The sequence below is a fragment of the Globicephala melas genome, chromosome 8 (assembly GCF_963455315.2).
Source record: "Globicephala melas chromosome 8, mGloMel1.2, whole genome shotgun sequence".
Classification (NCBI taxonomy): Eukaryota; Metazoa; Chordata; class Mammalia; order Artiodactyla; family Delphinidae; genus Globicephala; species Globicephala melas.
In genome coordinates, this window is record NC_083321.1 from 10,405,920 (window position 1) to 10,428,200 (window position 22,281).

Sequence of the window (22,281 nt, forward strand, 5' to 3'; positions counted from 1 at the left end):
TTCTGATTCCTACTTTGCTCAGGTAGCTAGCTCAGGTAGAAGAACTCAGACTGAAATGTACTCTTTACGTGTAGAGGCATAAATTATTTAAAATTCTCCTGAGAATTATATAATATCATGCTCCACGCCTGTGTAGCTTGTACTCTAAAGACAGTCGCAAATCTTTTTTTTATGGTCTCTTACAAAAGCTCCATTAGGAAGAGGTGACAGCTCTTCAGAGTACCTGGAAAATAAATTCTTCCTTGTAATAATATCATATTTAATTAGGGAAAAGCTTTCCAATTGGAGCCTACAAAAATATGTGTGAAGAATTTTCTGAAATACTGAACAGAAAAATTCAACTTGTTTTGTATTTTCTCTTGCACAAAATCTGTGGACTTCGTAGCAGCCTTGTTACACAGATATATCATCAGGGCTCACATCAGGTAAGAGCACCGGGAAAATTCTCACATTTCTAAGGTTTTTTTTTGTTTGTTTTGTTTTGCGGTACACGGGCCTCTCACTGTTGTGGACTCTCCCGTTTCCGAGCACAGGCTCCGGACACGCGGGCCCAGTGGCCATGGCTCATGGGCCCAGCCGCTTCGCGGCATGTGGGATCTTCCCGGACCGGGGCACGAACCTGCGTCCCCTGCATCGGCAGGCGGACTCCCAACCACCGCGCCACCAGGGAAGCCCCTCTAAGGTTTTAAAAAGCACTCTCAGCTTCCTCTGTAACAGTTGTATGATCATCTTCACTTTTGTGACACTGAAAAAAAAATTAACTTCTTATAAATCACATTATGATTCCTAAAATCATAATGTAGTAAGTACTTAGTTTTTTAAAAATATAAGCAATACTGATGTTTATAGAATAAAACGTTAAAGTGCCATCTGTCCTCTTTCTGTTCCATTTCTACCTCAACCCACTCTCTTACTTGCTACTGAACCACTTGTAACTTTTGGTACACTTCCAGACTTTTTTTTTTTTTTTTTTTGGTACGCGGGCCTCTCACTGTTGTGGCCTCTCCCGTTGCGGAGCACAGGCTCCGGATGCGCAAGCTCAGCGGCCATGGCTCACGGGCCCAGCCGCTCCGCAGCATGTGGGATCTTCCCGGACCGGGGCACGAACCCGTGTCCCCTGCATCGGCAGACGGACTCTCAACCACTGCGCCACCAGGGACGCCCCCTCCGACTTTTTTTTTTTCCTCCCAGACTTTTATAATAAAATATTTATGGTCTTCTGCAACATGAACAGATGCCGGCACCCCAAAAGTCACCTTGTCGTGACATTCCCAATTATTACCCATTCCTTCCCTTGAAAGTAATGCCGTTTTGACTTTTAGGTAATCAATCCTGTCTTTTCTTTCTAATTTTACCAACAGCTTCCATCCCTCCCTAAACATTATAGTGTAGCTTTAATTTTGCCTGATTTCAAACTTCCTATGAATGGAATAAAAAAGTATGCGTTCTTTTGAATTTGCCTTTCAATATTCAACATTATATATATGAGATTGATCTATGCTGTTAAGTGTAGTTATTGCTCATTTTAATTTCTATGTAGAATTGTTTTCTCAATATATTCACCTCTCACTGAATGCATTTCCACTTTGGGACCATTATGAATAATACTGATATATATGTTTATTTTTTTCCCTGGAAGTATATCTTGCTACATGTGTACACACATTTCTGTTGGGTATATAACAAGGACTGAAATTACTGATCGGGTATGCACAGCTTAACCTTCAGTAAATAATGCCCCAAAGATTTTCAAAGTTGTTGCAGTAATTTATATGCCAATTAGGAGTGTGTGAGAAATTTCTTTTATCCATAGTCATTACCATCACTTAGAACTGTACTTTGAAAGTTAGTCATTCTGTTAGGTACTTAACATCTCATTGTAGTTTTATTTTAATGTTATTTTTGAAATGGCTGGATTTACGTCTGATGCTTTGCTATTTTCTGTATGTCTCATGTCTTTTATATTCTTCCTTGTTTTTTTTTTAAATTAAATACTTTCTGTGTATTATCTTAACTTTGTTAATTTTATTTTGCTATAATTTTGGGAATTTTCTTAGTCACTGGTCAGGGATTACAATATGCATTTTAACTTATCACAATCTGCTTCAAAGGAATGCTAATTTAATTCCAGTAAAATACAGAAACTTTGTTCACATGTAGCTGTATTCCTTCCCCTTCCTCTGTGCCTTTGTAATCTTTGTGTATGTCTTTATTTCACCTTCATTTTTGAAGGATAGTTTTAAAGGATATAGAACTCATGCTTGACTGTTTTTTTCCTCCAGTACTTGAACATAACATCCTCCTACCTTTAGGCCTCCATTCTTTCTGATGAGTCAGCTGTTATTGTGGTGACACTGCACATGAAGTCATTTTTCTCCTGCTGCTTTTGAGATTTTCTTTTATCCATTTGGCTCTGAGGCATCTAGGAGTGAGTCGTTTTGTGTTTATTCTAACTGGAGCTCACTGAGCTTCTTAGATGGACAGAATAGAATTTTTCTTCAAATTTGGGAAATTTTGGGCCATTACTTCTTCAAGTTTTTTTCTTGTCCCCCCCACCTTCTGGTATTCTCATTATGCATATGTTGGTGCACTAGATGGTGTCCCCCAAATCTCAAGAGGCTCTGCCCATTTTTGTTTTCTGTTCTTCAGACTGGATGATCTATATTGGTCTATCATGTTTGCTGATTTTGCTTTCTGTCAGCTCAGAGTTGCTCTTGAGCTCCTCTAGTGGGTTTTTCGTTTCAGTAACTGCATTTTTAAATTCCAGAATTTCCATTTGGTGCTTTTAAATAATTTCACTCTCTTTTATTGATATTCTTATTTATTAAAAGATTAACAGCTTCATTGAGGCATAATTGATATACAAAGAACTGCCTATATTTCATGTGTACTATCTGATATATACAAACAGTGATACCATTGCCACAATCAAGGTAATAGACATTGACTCTCTTATTTGATGAGTCATTGCGTCATCCATTAATTCTTTAAACATGTTTTCCTTTAATTCTTTGAAGTCTTTCTTTGTGAAGTCCAACATTTGTTCTCCTGTCACCTCAAAAAAACTGTATCTATTGATGACTTTTTTTTTCAAGTGTACGGGACACTATTGCCTGTCCTTTGCATGTCAAATGTTGTTGTTGAAAAATGAATATTTTAGATAACATATTTTAGTGACTGGATTCTGATTGCCTCAGCTTCCCTCTGGAGTGGTTGTTATTGCTTTCCTTTGTGACCTGCCCGTACTAATTCTAGTGGAGTCTGTGTCCCCTGCAGTGTGTTGGCCTCTGATATGTCTGCTTACTTTTTTCTAGTTTTTAATTATTGTTTTTATTTTTAACCCTGGTCTCCTAGGGTTCTCCCCTGGGTCAGAATAAGTGGTCAGCCAATGACTGCTTAGAGGTCATGCTTAAACACCTTGTTATGGGCTGAACTGTGTTTCCTCTCAAGTTCATGTTAAAGTCCTAACCTCCAGTGCCTCAGAATGTGACTGTATTTGGAGACAGGGTCTTTAAAGCAGTAATGAAGTCATAATGAAGTCATCAGGGTGGGCCACAATCCAATATGATTGATGTCCTTATAAGAAGAGGGGATTAGGACACAGACACACACAGAGGGAAGACCATGTGATGACACAGAGAGAAGAAAGTCATCCAAGAGGCAAGGAAAGAGGCCTCTGAAGAAACCAACACTTGCCAACACCTTGATCTTAGAATTATTCCAGCTTCCAGAATTGTGAGAAAGTAAGTTTCTGTTGTTTAAACCATCCAGTCTGTGGTAGTTTGTTATGGCAGCCCCAGCAAAGTAATATACATCTTAAGCTAGTCAGACTACCACACTTTGTCAATGAATCAGTAGAGCTTAAGGAAGGTATTCAAAGTTTAGACCATTTGTAAGTCTGTCACAGCTTTTATTTTGTGTTTGCGAGGCCTCTTATTCAGCCAGGAGTGAGAGCTTCCTGGGGCCCTCTCCAGTCTCCTTAGTGCATGCCCACTCTCACCCAAATTTGTAATATTCCAGGCCACAAGGGATAAATAGGGTACTATCAAGGCCCACTTTGGCTACCTTTTTCTCAGAATCTCCCTGTTAAGTTTCTGGCTGGTTGCCAATTTCTTGCCTCAACAAATATCGCAATCTTAGTTAGGCTAGGTGTTATATTGGCTTTTCCAGATTGTCTGCAAAGGAGATCATTATTGTTTTAATACCCCTGGTCATAAAACTTTCTTTGCTCTGCTCCAAATAAAATAAGCCCTCTCCAGCAGTGGTCCTCACAGTCTGACTCACCCAGGTAAACTTCTGCAAAAAGGAACCTGGGGCTGAGGGGGCAAGCTGGAAGGAACTAGAGCCGCTCCAAGCTAAAATGTCACAGACATCCACTGTTCTTACCCAAGGTTCAGTAACTTTTCCTAAACAAACACTTCTCAATTTGTTATATTCTTTGGTAAATTTCCAGAATCTTTAAAAGGTCGTTTATTGACAATTTTGTCCAGTTTTTTTTTTTTTTTTTGAGGTACACGGGCCTCTCACCGTTGTGGCCTCTCCCGTTGTGGATGCGCAGGCTCAGCGGCCATGGCTCACGGGCCCAGCTGCTGCGCGGCACGTGGGATCTTCCCAGACCGGGGCACGAACCCGTGTCCCCTGCATCGGCAGGCGGACTCTCAACCACTGCGCCACCAGGGAAGCCCTATCCAGTTTTATAATTTCTTTTTAGGGAAATCTGCCATGTCCTCACCCAGCCATTCTGGAAGCCCCACCATTCCCTTTTCTTAGAAAATCCTTTTTCATGTAGTCTCATTGTTACTTATGCACTTCAGTTAGTCTCTGCTCAGAGGGTCTTCCCTTACCATCCTATGTAAAATAATCTTTGTCTTACCTCCTTACTGTGTTTTGTTTTACTCTACAACACTTTTCCGCTTCCTGAAATTATTATATATTTGTTTGTTTATTGTCTTTCTCTCCCATTGGAGTGCAGGCTGCTTGATGGCTGGGATGTTGTTTTGTTAATCACTGCAACCTGAGTGCCTATTACACTGCCTAGTAAATAACAGGCCCTCCATAAGTATTTGTGAAAGAATGAATGAGTGTTAGATATCTCGCTTTTTTAAGGTTGAGAGGAAACGTCTCATCAACTTTTGTGGGATTGTGAATTAACACAGCATTTTGGGATGTTATTAAACTTGCAATTACACTTCTAGGAAGCAACCACCTACAGACATTACTAGCCTTGTATGCAAAGATATATGTAGTGGGATGTTCACTGCATCATTGTTTGTAACTTAAACTGGAAAGAAGTTAAATATGCAGCAGCAATAAAGGAAATGTTAAAATAAATACTAAGGAAAACTATGATGCTATTAAAAGGCATTGTTTACATATGCTTACAATGGAAAGATGTTTATGATAGCTGAGGAAAAAAGCATGTAACAAAATAAGATGATCACACAATTAGTAAGAAAGAAAAGTGTGTGTATGTGTGTGTATGCCTTTTTGTATAGATTTTGATATGTGAGCATGATGGGGACTATATTAAGAGGAGAACAACATTTTACTCTACAATTTTTTTACATTTTAATATTCAGTTTCACATGTTACTTTTGTAATTTTATGAACAAAAAAGAAAAAATTTAAAAAGTAAATATTATCACAAATTCTATTTTTATTAGTTCCAAACATATTGCATCAGAACACTTCATCTCCTCCTAGAGTGTGCTTACTAGAAATCTACATCTCTAGATTTGCCAGAGGGTTACATCAAAACTTACCAAACCAACACAGCCGAAGATCGTGTACGTGAAAGCAATACACAATTCCAAGGGGTAGAGGCCCAGTAAAACACGTGAAATTTCTCTCCCAAGTTTCTGAAACCAGAAAATAGGGAGACATCTTGCATTATCATCTTTTGTAAAAATTAGAACAATTTTTTTATTGAAGTATAATTTACAATGTTGTGTTAGTTTCAGGTATACAGCACCGTGCTTCAGTTATATATGCATATATGTGTATATATGTATATGTGTATATATGTATATGTGTATGTGTGTGTGTGTGTGTGTATATATATATATATATATTCTTTTTCAGATTCTTTTCCCTTATAGGTTACTACAGAATATTAAGTGCAGTTACCCATGCTACACAGTAGGTCCTTGTTGGTTATCTACTTTATATTTAGTAGTGTGTATACATCAATCCCAAACTCCTAATTTATCCTTCACCCCCTCCCTTTCCCCTTTGGTACCATAAGTTTGTTTTCTCTGTCTGTGAGTTTATTTCTGTTTTGTAAATAAGTTCATTTGTATCTATTGAGATGATCGTATAGTTTTTACTCTTTAATTTGTTAATATAATGTATCACACTGATTGATTTGTGGATATTGAAAAATCCTTGCATCCCTGGGATAAATCCCACTTGATCATGGTGTATGATCCTTTTAATGTATTGTTGGATTCAGTTTGCTAGTATTTTGTTCAGGAGTTTTGTGTCTATGTTCATCAGTAATATTGGCCTGTAATTTTCTTTTTTTGTGTGGTATCTTTATCTGGTTTTGGTATCAGGGTGATCATGGCCTCAAAGAGTGAGTTTGGAAGTGTTCCTTCCTCAGCAATTTTTTGGAATAGTTCCAGAGGATTAGGTGTTAACTCTTCTCCAAATGTTTCGTAGAATTCACCTGTGAAGCCATACGGTCTTGGACTTTTGCTTATCGTAAGTTTTAAAATCAGAGTTTAATTTCAGTATTTGTAATTGGTCTGTTCATATTTTCTATTTCTTCTTGGTTCAATCTTTGGAGATTGTACCTTTCTAAGAATTTGCCCATTTCTTCTTGGTTGTCCATTTTATTGGCATTTAGTTGCCTGTAGTAGTCTCTTATGGGCCTTTGTATGTCTGTGGTGTCAGTTTTAACTTCTCCAATTTTCTAATTTTATTGATCTGGGGCCTCTCCTCTTTTTCCTTGTGTCTGGCTAAAGGTTTATCAATTTTGTTTATCTTTTCAAAGAATCAGCTTTTCATTTCATTGATCTTTTCTATTGTTTTCTTAGTCTCTATTTCATTTATTTCTGCTCTAATGTTTATGATTTCTTTCCTTCTACTAACTTTGGGTTTTGTTTGTTCTTCTTTCTCTAGTTGCTTTAGGCATAAGGTTAGTTGTTTGAGATTTTTGTTTCCTGAGGTAAGTTTGTTTCACTATAAACTTTCCTCTTAGGACTGCTTTTGCTGCGTCCTATAGGTTTTTTGGATCGTCATGTTTTTGTTTTCATTTGTCTCTAGGATTTTTTTTTATTTCCTCGCATTTCTTCAGTGATCTGTTGGTTTAGTAGCATATTGTTTAGCCTCCATGTTTGTGTTTTTTGCAGTTTTTTTCTTGTAGTTTATTTCTAATCTCATAGCCTTGTGATTAGAGAAGATGGTTGATATGATTTCAATTTTCTTAAGTTCACCGAGGCCTGCTTTGTGGCCCAGCATGTGATCTCTCCTGGAGAATGTTCCACGTGCACTCGAAAAGAATGTGTATTCTACTACTTTTGGATGGAATGATCTATAAATATCAGTTAAGTCTGTCTGGCCTAATGTGTCATTTAATGTTCATGTGTCTGGCCTGTTTCCTTATTGGTTTTCTGTCTGGGTGATCTGTCCATTGATGTAAGTGGGGTGTTAAAGTCCCCCACTATTATTGTGCTACTGTCAATTTTTCCTTTTATGTCTGTTAACATTTGCCTTATACATACTGAGGTGCTCCTATGTTGGGTGCATGTATTATATATTTACAATTGTTGTATCTTCTTCTTGGATTGATCCCTGGATCATTACGTAGTGTCCTTCTTTGTTCCTTGTAACTGTCTTTAGTATAAGTCTATTTTGTCTGATATAAGTATTGCTACTCCAGCTTTCTTTTGAGTTCCATTTGCATGGAATCCCTTTTTTCCATACCCTCACTTTCAGTCTGTATGCGTCTCTAGATCTGAAGTGGGTCTCTTGTAGACAACATATATACAGGTCTTGTTTTTGTATCCATTCAGCCAGTCTATTTCTTTTGGTTGGACCATTTAATCTGCTTACATTTAAGGTACTTATTGATATGTTTGTTCTTATTGCCATTTTGTTAATTGTTTTGGATTTGTTTTTGTAGGTCTTTTTTTGTTTTGTTTCCTCTTTTGTTCTCTTCTTTAGCATTATGTTTGGATTCCTTTTTCTTTTTTGTGTGTATATGTATTATACATTTTTGGTATAGCAGTCTATGTATATATCCACAATTGTTTTAAATTGCTCACCTCTTAATTTCCAGTGCATTTAAAATATCCTCTATTTGTACTTTCTTTCTCTCACAATTACTAGTTTTGATATCATATTTGTGTGTGGATGATTTCCTACTTTTACTGTATGTTTGCCTTTACCAGTGAGCTTTCCCATTTTGTAATTTTCTTGTTTCTAGTTGTGGCCTTTTCTTTTCTGCCTAGACAAATTCCTTTAGCCTTTGTTGTAAAACACATTTGGTGGTGTTGAATTCTTTTAGCTTCTGCTTGTGTGTAAAGCTTTTGATTTATCCATCAGATGTGAACAAGAGCCTTGCTGGGTAGGGTATTCCTGGTTGTAGGTTTTTCCCTTTCATCACTTTAAATACATCATGCCACTCCCTCCTGTCCTGCTGAGTTTCTCCTGAAAAATCAGCTGATAGCTTTACAGGAATTCCCTTGTATGTTATTTGCTGCTTTCCCCCTGTTGCTTTTAATATTTTCTCTTATCTTTACTTTTTGGCAATTGATTACTATGTGTCTTGGCATGTTCCTCCTTGGGACTCTCTGCGCTTCCTGGACTTGGGTGACTGCTTCCCTTCCCACTCTAGGGAAGTTTTCAGCTATTATCTCTTCAAATATTTTCTCAGGCCCTTTCTCTTTCTCTTTTCCTTCTGGGACCCCTATAATGCAAATGTTGGTGCATTTGATGTTGTCCCAGAGGTCTCTTAAACTGTCATTTCTTTTCATTCTTTTTTCTTTTTTCCTTTCTATGGCAGTGATTTCCACCAACCACTCTGTCTCCCAGCTCACTGAACCGTTCTTTTGCCTTATTTATTCTGCTTTTGATTCCTTCTAGTATGTTTTTCATTTCAGTTATTATATTCTTCAACTCTGTTTGGTTGTTCCTTATATTTTCTTTGTTAAAAACTTCTTGTAACTTTTCCCTCTGTACATACTTTCCCTGAGTTTTTGGATCATACTTACAATCATTATTCCGAACTACTTCTTGTGTGACTGCTTATCTCCACTTCACTTAGTTGTTCTTCTGGGGTTTTATCTTGTTTCTTCCTCTGGAGCGCACTCCTTTGCTGTCTCATTTTGTTTAAATTTCTATTTGTATTTTTATGTACACGGTAGGTTAGTTACATTTATCGACCTTGGAGAAGTGGCCCTCTGTAGGGCATGTCCTATGTATCCCAGCAGTACACTCCCCTCTCATCATCCAAGGGCCAGGGGCCAGCTGGTCCCAGTGTAGTTTCTGATCTGTGTTGTGGAGTCATTTCTGCAGGCTGCAGAATCATAGTTTTCTTGCTTCTGGTGTCTGCCACCTAGTGTGTTAATAAGCTGGTTTAGAGGCTTGTACAGGCTTCCTGGCAGGAGGGGCCAGTGCCTGCCCACTGTGGGGTGGAGCTGGCTCTTGGCCCTCTGGTGGGCAGGACTGTGTCAAGGGGCATGTCTAGACATGGCTGTAGGCTCAGGATGTCTTTAGGCAGCCTGTCTGCAGGTGGGTGGGGCTGTGGCCCCCGCCTAGTTAGTTGTTTGGCCTGAGGCATGCCAACACTGGAGCCTACAGGCTGTTCAGTGGGGCCAGGCCTTGGCACTAATGACCAAAGCAAGATGTTGCCTAGAGGAGCGCTCATGCAGATGAATACTCCCTGATATGTCTGCCACCCGCTTTTATGACCCCAGAGTGAGCCACAGACACTCCCTGCTTACCGAAGAGACCCTCTACGACCAGCAGGTAGGTCTGGCCCAAGCTCCTGTGAAGTCACTGCCTTTAACCTGGGTCCTGGTGCATGCAAGGCCTTGTGTGTGCCCTCCAAGAGTGGAGTCTCTGTTTTCCTTAGTCCTGTGGAGTTCTTGCAATCAGGCCCCACTGGCCTTGAAAGCCAAATGCTCTGGGGGCTCCTCCTCCTGATGCCAGACCCCGAGGCTGGGGAGCCTGATGTGGGGCTTAGAGCTCTCACTGCTGTGGGAGAACTTCTGTGATATATTTATTCTCCAGTTTGTGGGCCACCCACCTGGGTGGTATGGGATTTGCCTATATTACGAGTGTGCCCCTCCTGCTGTCTCGTTGTGGTTTCTTCTTTATGTCTTTTGATGCAGAATATCTTTTTTGGTAGGTTCCACTCTTTTTTATCGATGGGTGTTCAGCAGTTAGTTGTGGTTTTGGTGTGCTTGTGAGAAGAGGTGAGCTCACGTTTTCTATTCTGCCATCCTGTCTCCTCCAAGTTTTAAGATACCTAAAAGATCTTGGAAACTGTCTTTAAGATGTGTAGTTATGGTAGAGGTCTGTAGTGAGGTCCAGTCTTGAGCCAAGTCACAGCACCAAGAGAAGTGCCCAGTCCTTATGCGGTTCTCTCAGCTAAGAACCCAGGCAAACCTGAAGAAGCAGAGAGGAAGCACATGGAGATCGGCCCTCTGCCCAGATTGTGGAAAAGCCCAGAGGGCACACTGCCCTCACTTGCATTGTTATCTTTAGTAAGTGCAGATATGGTCATGGAAGGAGCTCCTAATGTGAGAGTCAAGGAAAAGGGAAACAGAAGAATAAATAAGCCTCTTTCACCGTTTACTTCCGCAGGCATTCCCACGCCTGTGTCTTCTGCTTCGCTTTCCTAGCTTTCATTCCCCCAGTTCATTATCTACAGCTTTTATTCTTGATCTTCATCACTCAGCCGTCTTGTCTCAATTCTTGCAACGCTTCATCCTCATTCTCTTCGCTAGAGTCTCTGGCACAGCTCACTATCCAAACTCTTCAGTCAACAGGATTTGGCTATTCTGTCTCCAATGATAAGAGGGCTACCAGGAGATTTTATCAAGCGATTCTCATCATTAAAACAGCCATTATTAATTACAAACTTACTTAAATTTACGTGTGTAAAAAGCTCACACAGAAACTGCTATAGTATCAGATGGAAGAATGAATAAATTCAAAAAGAGAAACATTTCACTCGGAAGTATAAGGCGATTGTGATTTCTGGGATAAATAAAGCAGATCCCTTTTGTTGCTGTTGGAAAGGTACTTTCAACTACATATGAGGATGATGATTTGGTACTAAGCCTGAAAATAAATGTAGCTTCTGTGCTGGCTGTGGAAAGACAAGAATGATATTCTGACCTAGAAAGAATAACATCATAATTCTCTCTCCTTCAATTCCTTCATCGTCCCCCCTTTTTCTGTTGGGTTTATTTAATGTCTTTTATATGCAAGAAATTATTAGGTGGTAGAGATTAGATGGTAAGAATGAAATGACAAAAAATTCCTGATTTCTCAGTTTATATTCAATAGAAAATATAGAAAGATAATATAAGGTAACATATGATAAGGTTAAAGATGTCCAAATGGATAAGAACTTGATCAACAATTATACGGGACAGGACACTCACCTTAAGCCATTCATATCTAGGAAGGCTTTGTAAAGAGGTAGGACCTTTGAAATAAAGACTAAGAAAAATGAAGGAGGAAAGCAATATTCTAGGCAGCTTTAGTTTACTTGTTTCTTTGTAACCTATTTTGTTTCAGAAAGAATTTAATAACATAAATTAAGAGTGTGGGGCTTCCCTGGTGGCGCAGTGGTTGAGAGTCTGCCTGCCGATGCAGGGGACGCAGGTTCGTGCCCCGGTCTGGGAGGATCCCACATGCCGCGGAGCGGCTGGGCCCATGAGCCATGGCTGCTGAACCTGTGCTCCGCAACAGGAGAGGCCACAATAGTGAGAGGCCCGCGTACCGCAAAAAAAAAAAAAAAAAAAAAAAAAAAAACGGTAAAAAGAGTGTGACAAAATACTTAAGAAATGGAGACATTAAAAAAACCAATAATAAGGCTAAATTATATATCACATGACCTACAGTTTGATAATGTGAGCAAAAAACTGAATGCAAGAATGAACATAACATTTTTTGAGAAAATGATAAAGCAAGTTTAATTCAGGTAAAGTGTTCATTCATGATGATATTAACAGGAAGATAAAGAAAAGACTGTAGGGAGTTTGAAATGGCAAAGTAAAGAATTCTCATTTAATTTTACTGACAGAAACATAATCATAGCATTTTAGGTGGGAAGTACTTGTGACCTCTTAGTTGGCAAGACTGTAAAAAGTAATTTTGCCCACACTCCGTAATTTATGTGTGTTAGTGTTATTCTCAGACAAACTCTTCCCCTGAAAGTGGCAAGTTGTGTGCCAGAGAAGTTCAAATAGGAAAAGAACAGAAAGAGTGACTGAGTTCTCAACACATAACTTTAGCCTCTGAATCCAGCTTAAGTCAGTAAGTGTCCTTTTTTGGGAAGTCAATTTGGGCTGTATTTCTTGTCACAACCAAAAGATCCCTAATTAATAAAAATTTAAGTAAATGATAAACAGTACTTGGCAATTGGGAAGACAGTGAAAAGATAAGGCTGAGGATTACATCAACGTTTTGAGCCTAGGACACTGAAATAAGGGAGTCTTGCAGTACAGTACTTTTGAGGAGGTAAACATTTTCCACTGTATATACTTTGAGTTTGAGATGATGATGACAGAAGCATATCCAAGTAGAAAAGTCATGAGAACATTAGAACAACAGGCTTGGAGTTTGGGAGAGACAGAGCAGTTAACGAATAGATATGTGATAGCATCTTCTCCGTTACACATAAAGAAACTAAAGAACAGGGAAGTTAAGAAACTTGTCCAAGGGGTCACACAGTTAGTGAATATGAAAGGTAGTATCTGAACAAAGGCAGTCTAGCTCTGGATTTATTGTATGAGAAGTATTTTTCAGAGGCATGAACTTCTGGGGATAGCTGAACTTTCCTGAGAACACTGATAACTTGATGAGTTTGTGGATTTCGCCAAGCCACTTGTTTATGTTAGAAAGCTGGCATATGAAAAATCTTGTAAAATATTGGTTGCCTTAGAAAATGTAGGTATATAATTCTATAAGGCCTCTAGGAAAAGACAGTATATAAATTCATTTTGTGTAACTGATCACAGCAAACGAAGCTGAAACTTGTGTTTGGGAGATTGTGAAATTGATCATTAGTACTGAGTTCATGTCAGACAAATACAGTGTACAATGGTTTGTAATACTGTTTGCAAAGGTAAGTCTTGGCAATTGTGCCATATTATCTTAAACTAAGATGATAAGCTTATGAGTAAGAGTGGTAAGCTAAAATAACTTGAAACAATTCTATACTTACTAATTCCACCCCTCCCTATCTCTGCCCCTGAAATAAGAATTGAAGACACGTAGATTGGATTTCCAGGGCAAATGAAACATTTTCTTACAATTTACAGGGAAAATCTGATGCATGCTTATTTAAATCAATACATCATTCATGACAGACAATCTGTTTGGAGGTATTGCTGCATCTTCTCTCATCATCTTATTGTCTTCTAGGCTTTTGTTCTCCATGTTTGGATTCCTTCATCTAATGGTCCCCTTTATAATATACTGCAGGTATGGAGAGAGGGTCTATAGCGGAGGAGAAGGAAGTTTATCCCTCATCTAGAATGAGCCTTCTACTCAGAATTATTTTGAGTTAAAATTTCAAATTGTCATTTGTTTTATTCTGTTGTTCAGTAACAAAGAGGAGCTCCACTCCAATCCCTTCTCAATTTAAATGGAAGATTTTTATAATTATTGCTGAAGTCTTTTGCAGCACTAATATTCTGTTATTCGGAACTTAAAGTCAACACAACTGAAATAAATCTACTGTAATATCAGTAAAGATATTCACATTTACTGGAGAACGTTACTATCTTAAAAAGAAATATAGTTATTTTTCTGGTACAAAGTATGTGATTGGATGTTTAATTAAATGGAAGCAAGGCAGATTCATACACATTTGGCATTTGAGGACTTAAAGCAAAATTCATGTGAGAACAAAAATAGGCTATACATGAAAATATCTATGTTAAACCAGAAATGAGTAGCTGTATACAATTCCAACTACTATACGCACCAACAGCAGAATTCTTTTGTTGATTTTGGGGAATGGTTTTAACGTCTAGGATTATACTTTTCTTTCATTAAGAGAATCATCCTAATGTGTGTATACATATATGTATACATACACATGTATGTATATATATATCCTACTATATATATAACTTATCACTGAAGTCTTCAAATTTTTTACTTTATTTTAATTGGGCATGTCAAGATTTCAAACATCCTATTAATATTTACAAAAAAATATGTTAGAGTTATTTTTGAATTAAAACTTTCAATCAAGAGCTTACTACTAAATCAAAGAATTTCATGGGGGCCAAAAAAAGCCTTATTTTACCTTCTCACGCTTCAAAACCTCTGAAAAGAATAATTTTGAAATTAAGATGTTCCTATAGAATTGGTCACTTACCGCTTGTCCGTAATTCCTATACGACACAGACTCAAAAGAAGACAACTCCATTACTGTTAGAACCACTGCAATAACTGCAACAATTATGCCTAAGATGTTCATGATCATAGTACATGTAAGCTGAAAAGAAGACATAGGGTTATGATACTCAGAATAAACAACTTGGTTAAACAGTTTGTATTGCTGAAAAAAAAATCTAGTTAAAACTTTGATCCAGTTTCTGAAGCTTTAGAAGTGTTGGTATATTTGCCATCAGAGTAAAACCTTTTTCTGTTTTATAAGAAACCCAGTTAATTTGGAGGAAACATTGAAATATCATCACACCAATAAGCATCACTCTTCCATTTGGGCTCAAAAGTATTATATTTTAAAATCTTCTGAGTCACTTGGAAGAAACGCTTATAATATATGATTTGAACAAAAGGAGTTCCACTGTAAAACGAAAAAAAAGATGAAAAATGACTGCTTATAGAAACAGGCCAAACAGGATTCAATGAATTTTAATCCTGGGTTTTCATTCTCTAGGGAAATCCATCAATAGCTTTGGATATTAGTTTTTTATCTGTACAATTATGAGAGCAGATTAATTAATTTCTAAGGTATCTTTTAGCTCTAAGATTCCTTCCCAATATCTTTCCACCTGTACTACAGATGGATCTTTATTCTGAACAGATTTTCTATTTTGCTGCAAGGTTCAATTGTGTTCCCAAACTGGAGTTAGGAAAGTGAAGTTTTACAGCAGAATCATGTCTATATATAAAGGCATTAGGTGCTATTAAATTATTTTCTAATGGTAAAATTCACACAATGTTAAAAGAAAGTAGAACACCAAACCAAAAAAAACCTCCACACTTAAACTCAGAAACCTTTATATAATATGATTGTAACTAATACAGCATGTTTGTCTACATTAAATTATATGCTTCTAGATTTTCTATTAATTCCTTCATTTATTTTACAGGTAGGGTAGATTCCTTCACTGTTTAATGCCCACTGTCTTTTCACTAAAACCTACTTAGCTTTGTGACAAGTGATTTCTAGGGTACCGTAAACATTTTAACTTACCAGGCGTGGAGATGGATGCCTTGCTACTCTTATTATGGAGACTCCTGAAATGATAAACTGGATATAAAAACATATATTTATAAATACTCATTGACAATGCTCATCAACTTAAAAAATATTTTTAATAACTCGCTCTTCTAAGTCAATTATTTTTAGAATATTAAGAGTAAAAAAATATAAAGAAGTTTCAGTGGAAGAGGTGATGACAAGTTTATATCATATAGTAATGAAGATAACAGTATGGTCACTCATAACAGAAACACATAGGGGACAGTGGGCATAATTCAGACAGTGGGTTGTGGAATATGCCAAAGACGACTTGAGCAGTCCTGAATCAGGGACCAAGTTTGCTTATATCTGCGCATGCTTTCTGAACTCATTCGATTCTTACTTCTAATGCTGTACTTCCTATTGAGATGCTGTCACTGATTATAATTACTGTGTATGAAACCAGATGTAAAAAAGTAGTCCCTGAATCTATTCCAGATGGCGTTTGTACAAAATACATCTCTTAACTGAGACTGTAGCCACTATTAGCCTAACAGCTGCTATTCATGTTTTTGCGTTCGTTTTGTTAAAAAGAGGTTCCATTATTTCATACCAGGCTACTTTGTCTATTTCCCAGAAGTGTAAAGCTATGTCATATGGTTTGAATGTGGGCTGCACAATCCCTGTGAAATATTCCTTTTGTCTTATCTGTTTCAGTGGTTTTGACAAAGATCTAAGTCAAAGGCTAATTTGTGGAAAAACAGCATTCATACTCTACACCACATACGGGAAGACCACACTTGACGCTTACGAATTACTCAAGGATAACAAGTCTACACACTCAGCACTTCATTCTGGAGCAAAATTGAGATTTCTAAGAAGGTACACAGTGAAGGTAAGAACTAGCTCAGAATACAAAGTGAAAATACCTTGTGAATTTTAAACTATGCTAACTAGATTACCAAACCACGTGCTTTACAAAATGCCTTTCAAAGTTTGTGACCTAAATGAGAAGGTTTGCATTGGATTATATTTAATTGAAATTTTAGACAACTTAATCTAGAAGCTAACCATGCTATTTTTATAACATGAATGATTAAAAACATTGAAGGACAGGAATCATTTATCTGGATTTTATCTGCAAATTGACTATTTTTCTCCTATTAGTTTACAAGGCAATGCTTTGACACCTATAAGCCAATGTACAAAGGCAGTGGCTCTCCTAGAGGCCACTGCTTCCTTTATAGCCCTCTCAAAGGGTGGCCATCTTATCTCCTACTGCCCTTCCATCACCGGTTCTAAGCACGGGTAAGTGGTCTCCTCGCCCCTTACTGTTACTTCCAACCATTCTTTCTCCTCCAGCTTTGAATCAGATGTCACCAGATTCTATCACCCACTATCCCTTCTGGTTAAAGTTCTATCACCCAGTATCCCTTCTGGTTGAAGTCATCTACTGACCCCTTGGTCACTCTTCTATTTCTAGGTGATTTTAATTCTTTTCTAACCTTTTCTCTCACACCTCTTAATCCTTGGTAATTTCAGAGTATTACTTATACGATCTTTCTTATAACCTGGGCTTGTAATTCTTTGAATTTCTCTCCTCTAGTCCTTTGACTCTATCTTATCTCAGCCACTCACTCCCATGTTCATTCTCTTGTACTTATTTCAGTCAATAGGTGCAACACCTTCCACATCTCAATTTTAATGATCTCACGCTGTCCATCACCTCCCATCTTTCTAGCTCACAACCTGCAGTATTGCAACTCTAACAATCCTTTGACCCCCTCTGGAGCTATAATCTGAGCCCCTTACTTCTGTTATATTCTTTCCTTCACCAGCTTCAATCCCATGGTCAGCTATTAAAAACGCTCATTTTTATACACTCTCAACTCCTTTGCACCTTTCTTGTTTGGTCACAGTTGTATGGTTAAACCAAAATCTTGATTAAATGCAGTTGTCCTTCTTACTACATGCCTGTGTCCATCAGCTGAACATGGCCTGAGAAAGATGTACATAACCATCTTGACCAATCTCACTAGACAATCATGTTCTGAAAGCTTAAGTGAGTCCTTAATGCTGCATGAAAGTCTTACTACTTTTCCACAATCCATATACTCTCTCTTGCTTTTCCTAGGTGACTACTTTCTATTCTCTTCTCTCTCCTCAAACAACCAATCCATTCTCCATTCACACTCTCAGATCATGATCTTGCTTCCTAAATTACTGAGATATTTGAGGTCATCAGAAGAAAAGTTCCACAAGCTCCCAACACCCGACTACCTACCTATAAAATTCGTCCTTTCTCTCTGGTCCCCTACCTTCCCTCCTGTTAACCTGCCTGGCCACTATTTACCTTAGAGGTGGATAATTTTTTGTTGGGGGCTGTCTTGTGCATTAGAGGATGTTTAGCTGCGTCCTTGGCCTCTGCTTACTGGATGTACACCCACAGCTGTGAAAACCAAAAATGTCATCACCAAATGTCCTCTGAGGGGAAAAATCACCTCTAGTTGAGAACCACTGCTAGAGATCAACTGTCCATACTCCTAGCTATTTGTGTATTAAAATGCTTCATTTCTTGCCTACCCAAGTCCATGATTCTAATAATCCCTTCCTCCCCCCATTTATCTCATATATCATCAATTTTATCTCTTCTGGTTCAGTCCCTTCAGCAAAAGACATGAAACAACCTACTGAAACAAACAAGCAAACCCTGCCCTGACCCAAGTTTCCCTCAACTACTACCTCATTCCTCTATACCACATTACACCAAAGCCCTTAAAGGAGTTGTCTGTATTTGCTGACTAATTCCTCTCCTCTCATTATTTTTTATTTTTTAATTTTATTTCATTTTTTAAGTTTTTGGCCTCCCCCACGGCATGTGGGATCTTAGTTCCCTGAACAGGGATCGAACCCACGCCTCATGCATTGGAAGGCAGAGTCTTAACCACTGGACCGCTGGGTCTCTCTCATTATTTTTTAAACCAATTCCAATCAGGCTTTTGCCCCACCTTCCGATGATACTATTTGTCATGCTTAGTACTGGCCTCCATATTGCTAAACCCAATGGTCGATTCTCAGCCCTTGTCTTATTTGACAACATAACACGATTTAATATAGTTGATCTTTCTCTATTTCTTTGTTCACTTGGCTTTCAGGATGTCATACTCTGCAGACTTTCCTACTACCTTATGGCTGTAAGAAACCACAGAAGAGTGCAGGTGATGACAAATTTAGAAAATTTGTGAGTATAGACTCATTGTGTGAGGAACCTAAGGTAAAGACCCTAAATACGAAAATTAACCATGCTAATGGAGATTATGCTTAAGATTCTGTCTTTCACACATCTAAGGACAATCCAACCTATGGTTGTCATTGTGTATTCACTCCTATATCTACATCTCTTGTAATAGCACTGGTAAATTAAAGGTGCTTAAAAAATACTTGTTGAAAAAAGAAATCCGATTTTGAATAAATTACCAACATGGGATTTAGTTGCTTAGCTCTCCTGAAAATTTTGTTTAGAAACTGTTCCCTATGTTCCACTAGTGGCACGAATATTATTTACTGAATGATTAAATAATATAAATATATTCTACTTACAATAATTCCCCATACAGAACATCCTGTTTTGTAAGTTATAGGTTCATATGTCCCAAAGACTCCTTTAATTTGTCCTATATACAAAATCAATAGGAGATACCACATGAAAACACTAAAGATGGCAATCATAATCTGGATAGCCTATGAGAAGAGAATGCTATTAGTATCGAAACCATGTAAGTTATAACATAATTCCAAAAAGTGCTGACTATGAGAAACATTCAACTTTTTTTTTTACAAAAGATGAAAGTAAAATAGAAATGCACTTAACCATGACATTTCTGGATGGGTTAGTCCAAAAAGAGGGCCCTTACCAGGAAGTACTGAGGTTTACCAAATAGGAATCAGTCATACTTGGAGAATCAGACTGTTCAATAGTAATTCTGGTGAATCCTCCCATAGAAAAGTTGACAATCTGACTCTACTACTGGCTATCCTCCCCACCTAACAAGTAACGACGTGACAGGAGAATACTGAGGTTACTTCTTTTCCTTCAAGGCACATTTGGTATGGACCTTTTTTCACAAGCATGCTGAGGTGAGGTAGAGCCAACACAGAGATACAAAGAATACCCAAAGTAGACTTACTCGCACAAGGTCTTCCTATTGGTAGGGGAGAATTATTACTCAACTTTAATTTGTAAAAAGACAATTATCGTCCCAGTAAATATGTACCAGTAAATTTCTGAATTTATATGTAAACTGATATTTCAACTATGAATCACATTTTTAATTACTCTTTAAAAATTTCAGAGGATACATTATTTTCACTTTCATAAACTTTAATAGGTAGCTATTTAATGTTTTAACTTTAATGGTTCCAGTTCTTTGTAAAGCAAGTAATCTATGAAACACATAAATGCAATTGGCTCATATTAAAGGTATGTTTTAGAGAAATTTTTTTTCATAGAAAACCCACTTTTTGGGAGTAACAAACTTATGCATTTAGATTCAGATTTTAAGGTTTCCTCTGAATCAAATTTGGAAGAATGAAATTATTTTCAAAGTTTCTTTGGATCTGATTGGTAGAAAATCCTTTACTAGATCTCAAAATCCTTGAGAGCCTGGACTTTAGTTGTTCCACTGTTGTCACCAGCCTCTAACATGGTGCCCAGCATACAGCAGGCACCCAGTAAATACCTCTTGAACAAGCACGTCAGTACCAAGAACGTTAATTCCACATGAGTTTCTGTTAACTATAAAAGGAGTGAGTGGGCTTGAGAAATAGTGTCTACTTTTATATGGACTGCAGCTTTTCTATATAAAACTAAGAAATACCTAAGTAGCCAAATCTTGTAAAGGGCTCTTACAAGAAAGCAAGGCTGCTAGTATCTGGAGAAGGACAAAATGACTTTCCTCATTTAAAAAGTATTCTTAACCTAGAGCCAATGAATGGGTTCTAGGAGGTCATATGCTTCCCTTTCCACACACATAAATGAGTACAAAGGATTATGATATGTATATGAGTCTGGGGAAGAGATGCAGAGCTTTCTTCCTATGCCCAAGGAAGTCTGTGACTTGAAAGACGTTAAGAATCTCTGCTGAACAAGTCAGGTAGGAGACTTAGATAACTGGTCTATACAGTAGCCAAATTCAAAGGAGAAGTTCACATCCAGTGGGAAAAATTTTTTCCCCCTCAGAAGTGACCTTTGAAATTCCTTGGTGTTTATTAAGAGAGCTAGATAAACTCTGTCTATACTTTAATAGAAAAGACAAATTAATAATAATAGTCCTACTGCATAGACATCAATATAGTAATTTAAAAGATCAGCGATACATCTCTCTCACAGTTAAAAAAATCTTTTTTTCTTTTATTACTTTTTTGATTTATCCATTGCTCTGTGTATACTGATTTAGTCAGTACACATATCTAAGCACATATCTGTTTATAAAGGGCAATGAGATCACATTTGTAGAAGGCTATCAATATTTTTTTAAAAACCCAAAAACGTTTACCCTTTTGACTTAACCAAATCTGCTGCTCTCCAGATTCAAGAATATTCCTCATTAAATAGAAATAATGCATCATCCTGAATTTAAAGTGAAGTCTTACCCCTAAAACAAGAGAATCTGCTGTAGAGACTTTTGAACAACACGCACATAGAGCCATACTACCAGCACTGCCTCTAGATGATTATGTCTCTAATCTTTGGCGATATTTTTATTAGCAAACGTCTACAAAAAACAGTACAAAACACATATACACGCTTTGCTCAAAAGAAAGCTATCCTCCCCACCTAACAAGTAATGACGGTTTTGCAACCACCTCCCCAAACTCTGAAGCAATCGCTTTTCCATGGCTTAATTGTTCGAGGCCATTTGTATCCACCTGTTCTGAATAACAGTCTCCATAACTGAAAAGCCTCCCTCTATGACTAAAAAATATTAGTATATTACAGATATTTTCTCTGAGTAGTGAACAGTGTCTCTGGATGATAAAGTATAAAGAACACCTAAGGAATAGTGTTAGAGGATTTTCAGTAAAGCTGCTCACAGTTCATTTGCAGTTCATAATCAATTCAGTGCAACTCATAATGCCATGTTTGCATTTTTAAAACCAAATTCTTGGACTTAAATTCATCATGGGCTTGTGATTTTTTTCGGACACATACTTGCTACCTAGTTCTTCTTTCTATAAGATGAACTTTTTACTCCATGACACAACTTATCAAAGTTGCTTCCACAATCCTAAAGGTTCTTCCTGTTTTTTTTTTTTTCTCCTGCTATTCCTGCATTTTCCCCTGATGTTTAAATCACCTTCTTACTTACGCGAACATTAAAAACTTAGCTCATAATTGTATCCCCTTCTGGGATTTTATCCACTTTTGGATCTGAAATTACACTGTTTAACATCTTCTAACACGGCATACTTAGGTCAATAACATGAGTTACACCATTTAGCCATCCAGGTGATCATCTAGCGGATGATCTCAAAACTTGAGCCTTGGACCTTCCAGAAACGAAAGAGGAGTTTGACTAAATGATCTGTCATTCGCTGCACCCTTAAAATCTCATGATTTGATTATTTTAATGAGTCTTTGGTTTCTAAAATTGATTTCC

At 37.5% G+C, this 22,281-nt stretch overlaps 1 protein-coding gene across 1 annotated transcript in view; it reads right to left on the reverse strand.

The window, feature by feature from the left end:
* The window catches only part of MS4A13 (membrane spanning 4-domains A13), a 31,478-nt gene extending 10,147 nt beyond the window's left edge, over positions 1-21,331 (reverse strand). Inside the window, exons 1-5 of the mRNA XM_030849344.2 lie at positions 21,275-21,331; positions 19,223-19,363; positions 15,635-15,691; positions 14,570-14,689; positions 5,763-5,858 (exon numbers count right to left, since the gene is read on the reverse strand). Coding sequence (XP_030705204.1) covers positions 5,763-5,858; positions 14,570-14,689; positions 15,635-15,691; positions 19,223-19,363; positions 21,275-21,331 — 471 coding nt within the window. The remainder of the gene's footprint in view (positions 1-5,762; positions 5,859-14,569; positions 14,690-15,634; positions 15,692-19,222; positions 19,364-21,274) is intronic.
* Positions 21,332-22,281: the final 950 nt, after the last annotated feature.